The 4,588-nt window shown below is 37.1% G+C and overlaps 1 protein-coding gene across 1 annotated transcript; it reads left to right on the plus strand.

Moving 5' to 3' along the window:
• The first annotated feature begins 760 nt into the window (after positions 1-760).
• Positions 761-1,302, plus strand: LOC108979037. The gene has a single exon (XM_018949606.2). It carries the CDS (start codon positions 927-929, stop codon positions 1,197-1,199), a length of 273 nt encoding a protein of 90 aa, XP_018805151.2. The 5' UTR covers positions 761-926; the 3' UTR covers positions 1,200-1,302.
• Positions 1,303-4,588: the final 3,286 nt, after the last annotated feature.

Consider the following 4,588-nt stretch of genomic DNA (forward strand, 5'->3'; position numbering starts at 1 on the left):
TTTTAACTATTTTTTTCTTCAACGTAATTAATCTGATTAATACTTAAACAGTGGTGGAATTAATCAGAAAATTAGAAGAAGTAATTTTGTAATAAAATAATAAAAATAGATCATAAACAGTATCTTTAAATATAAATATAAAAGTAAATACATTATAGCACAAAGTTAGAATTTTGATTATTTACCGAATTAATGCAACGTTTTTAACCGAAACCATTCAAATTTAAAGATTCCTCCATTTTGAAGATTACAATACCGGTTCTCTAAGCTGTTTTCTTGTATCCCGTAATTTCTGATCGGCTTTAACCACGAATAAAACCAAAGTGAAGTGGCTTTTCTTTATTCCTATCCAAACCTGTCGGCATGAATTGGATTTTATATACTGGAAACAGCGTGCGGATTATAATAACTTTAGTGGGCAAAAGATTGAGGTTGTGTTTGGATATTGAAATGAGTTGAGTTGAGTTGAGTTGAGTTGAAATGATAAAATATTGTTAGAATATTATTTTTATTTTAGAATTTGAAAAAGTTGAATTATTTATTATATTTTGTATTAAAATTTAAAAAAATTATAATGATGAATTGAGATGTAACCAAACTCACTCTGAAAGAGACAGAAATCAAGGATTTCTCGTATCAGGGACGGGAAGAAAACAAAACCATTGGCTGAACCGGACCTAGACCCCAAAACCACCAGCAAATTACTGGTCTTGTTGACGGCTTTTCCAAAACTCAAGCTCCTTTTCAAGTATCTGGCTTTCCATCCCTCTCTCCCTATATATAAAAGAGCCCCTCCATTTGATTTTCTATATCAAGCACACATCCTTCTCGGATCAATTGTATTCTCTAGTACACAAAGTTTGCAATTCCTTTTTCTCTAATTTCAAGAGCAAATCAGTCTAATTGTGAAGAGTAACACGAAGAAGATGAGTTCAACAAGCAGAGCTATTGTAGCAGCCAGCGTAGGAGTCGTGGAGGCCATGAAAGACCAGATGGGCATCTGCAGATGGAATTATATTATAAGATCTGCGCAGCAAAATACAAAGAACCATCTCCGGTCTTTATCACAGGCAAAGAACCTCTCCTCTTCAACTTCTGCAGTGGTTTCAAGCAAAGTAAGAGATCATCAGGAGAAAATGAAGAAGTCAGAAGAGTCTTTGAGGACAGTCATGTACTTGAGCTGTTGGGGTCCCAATTGAGGCTTTGAGGTCTGCTGAAGATAGCGAGCCACTGAGTAGCTCTCGGAGAACGTCGTCGCCTGAAGGGAAATGTCAGTCCGAGCTTGTCATAGCGGAAATTTTAGACTTTTTTTTTTGAACTAACAATTTCATACATCAATGTAAGAAAACTATTACAGAGAGAACTAAGTACTAATTGTTCAAAATCCACTCTAAGATCTAAAGCTTTCTTAGCAAGTGAGTGGGCAAAATTATTGTCATTTCTTCCTACCAATATAATAGCAAAAGACTCAAAAAAGAAAGCCGATTTCTAGTGTCATCTAAAACCAATTCCACATAATCCCATCTGGCTTGTTGACTGTTAAGGCCTTGAACAACTTGAGAGGAATCACCTTCAAGGATGATTGAAGTTAAACCCAAATCAGATCCAAACTTTGCAGCCTGAAAGCCCCCTATTGCTTCAGCAAGTAAAGGGGTACACACCCTGCTTTTGACACACTTCTAGTAGCTAAGATACCTCCTATATGATCTCTTGCTACCAATCCAAGGCCAATTCTGTCTTGAGACTCCCTCAAAGCAACATCCCAATTAATCTTAACAAGACTAAGAGGAGGGGGTGTCCAATGCACAACTAGGTTAGAAGTACATCTAAGAGAAGGCTCTGAAATTGTCTGTGAAGCTTTAAAAACTGCAAGATCATGAACTGCTTGTTGAGGTAACAAAGTGGGGTGCAAAAAGGTACCTTCAAAAATAGACTTGTTTTTTCGATACCAAATGTTTCTTACTGTTACAGCAAATAGATCCATAAGATGATTGTCACAACTAGCCATTAGAGATTCAAAAATCTCTATAAAACTATATGCTCTCAAAGAGCTTTTTTGGAAAAGTGATGGCCTTGGACTCCATACATCTGTAGCTTAAGCACAATTTCAAAGAATATGAGCAGTTGTTTCTTTTTCCATGTAGCATATAGGACAAAGAGGAGAGTCTACAATCTTTTTCTTGAAAAGGTTCATCTTTGTTGGTAGGGACTCCATACAAGCTCTCCACACAAATACCTTCACAGCATTAGGAACATTTAATTTCCAACAATAGGTCCAGTCTTTAATGTTTTGAGCTCCTCGAGATGATTGTCCCAGATGGATTTCATTGAGTTCCATCTAAAGATGATAAGCACTCTTAACAATAAAGCTCTCATCCTTACTGCCTAACCATATAAGTCTGTCACTTGCACCATTAGCACTAACAAGGATTTTCTGGATGGTGGCAACATTTTCAGGACCCAACAAGTCTATTATCAACTCTTTATTCTATTGTTTATTGTCCACAAGAATCAAATTAGCAACCCTGGCCTCCTCATTTAAAATCTGACTATGGGTCTGAACCATGTAAGAAGATGGTTTAGGAAGCCACCTATCTTTCCATATTTTGGTATCTTGTCCATTCCCAATTCTCCACATGGAGCCTTGAACAATAAGCCCTTTTGCAGCTAATAGACTTCTCCAAATAAATGAAGGTCTATTACCAACTTTAGCCTGGAAGAAATCTGAAGATAAGAAGTATTTAGCCTTGTGTACTTTGGTAGCTAGGGAATCAGGACAATGCATGATTCTTCATACTTGCTTAGCCAATAAGGCTAAATTAAAGCTTTGCAAATCTCTAAATCTCATACCACCAGCAGATTTTGCTTTCCCATTTGACCCCAAGATAACCAGTGTACTTTCCTATCCCCATCCTGTTGTCCCCACCAGAAGTGGTTCATGACTCTATTGATTTCCAACAACAATGATTTTGGTAGCTTAAACACTCACATGCAGTAGGTAGGAAGTGTTTGAACCACTGCTTTTAGAAGAATTTCCTTCTCTACCAAGGAAAGGAGTTTGGATATCCAATTGCTCACTCTACTCCTAATTTCTGTCCAGAATGCTTTTGAAAGCTTGAGTTCTTGATCTCCCCACAAGAGCTGGTTAGCCTAGGTACTTTTCATAACTATTAGTAGCTCGAGTTCCAACAATGTACAAGATATAATCTCTTGTTTCCTTCCGAGTATTTGAGCTGAAAAAAATTGTTGTTTTGTCCTTATTAAGAACCTAACCAGAGGCCCCTTCATAAAGACACAACAAAGAGTTGATATTAGTCCACTCCACAGCATTGGCTTTACAAAAGAGTAAGCTATCATCTGCAAAAAAACAAATGGTTGATAGTAATCTGACATTTTCCCATAGGATAACCCAGAATACTCTTTACAGTTTGTGCATGATTGAGAAGAGAGCTAAGGACTTCAGCCACCAAAAGAAATAGATAAGGGGATAAAGGGTCCCCTTGTCTAATACCTCTAGATGGTTTAAAGAATTTTTATGGGGATCCATTGATAATAAGATAATATGACATTGATGTAACACATCCCATCACTAAATTGGTCCAATTTTCATTAAACCCCATTTTTAGCATTACCCTTCTCAGGAAGTTCCATTCCATAGTCATGGGCCTTACTCATGTCCAATTTGATTGCCATATATCCATGCTTACTTCTTCCTTTGATAGACATTGAATGCATGGCCTCGAAAGGATACAATAACATTATCCAAAATAAGTCTTTCAGAAACAAAGACACTTTGGGTTGGAGAGATGATTTGAACCCCTACTGTCAATCACAAAACTGGAATCAAAACCCACCTTTTTTCTTACTTCCTCCACTCTATTCCTTCCACATTTTGTTTCCATTAAGAAAATAAATTTGGGCCACTTAGTCTTCACTAACATGTGAAGTTCTCTAACTGTACGAGGGTTCCCAAGGCCCCTACAGTTCCAACTAAGGCCTATCATGGTTGCTAGTGGAGCTGCTCAGCAGCATCCACCAAGTCATTTTCAAAACTGATTGAATCTATACCATCCATAAACCTTTTTTTTTTTTGGCCTTCAAAGGTAATTCCAAAAGAGAATGCAAAACCCTTTTTCCCCTCTCCCTTGTAATAATGTCCCCTCCCTTAGGTTCCTGAAGATTAACTAGTCTAGCCCTCCTTTTCCAAGTGCCAAAATTATAATCAACAATCTCAGTAGGTCTGTTAGAGAGAACTTCTGCAGGGCTTGAAGAATTATCCATTTCCAAGATAGAAGACTCCCCAATAAAACCTATCTGGTCATTCAGAATCACAAAGTCTGTTGGAATTGAAAACTTAATAACCATCTCTTCATCCTGCTCTTTCATAAACTGATCAAAGTGTAGATTCCCTTGACAACCATCTTTATTTAATGCACCTAAGCAATTTGTTTGTTCTTCTTTAGGGGACCTGAAAGAGACCTTCCCCTTAGAAGAAGTTTGATTATCAACAATATTGATAGATTGAAATCCTTTTTCAGCTTATGCTCTAACCCCTACAAATTGCTTACCCTGTTGATTTTTAGGAACA

Source organism: Juglans regia, chromosome 1 (genome assembly GCF_001411555.2).
Source record: "Juglans regia cultivar Chandler chromosome 1, Walnut 2.0, whole genome shotgun sequence".
In the NCBI taxonomy this organism is placed as follows: Eukaryota; Viridiplantae; Streptophyta; class Magnoliopsida; order Fagales; family Juglandaceae; genus Juglans; species Juglans regia.

Bases quoted from the DNA above. Each gene is read 5' to 3' on its own strand.
- LOC108979037 (XM_018949606.2), top strand. From the start codon at position 927: ATGAGTTCAACAAGCAGAGCTATTGTAGCAGCCAGCGTAGGAGTCGTG.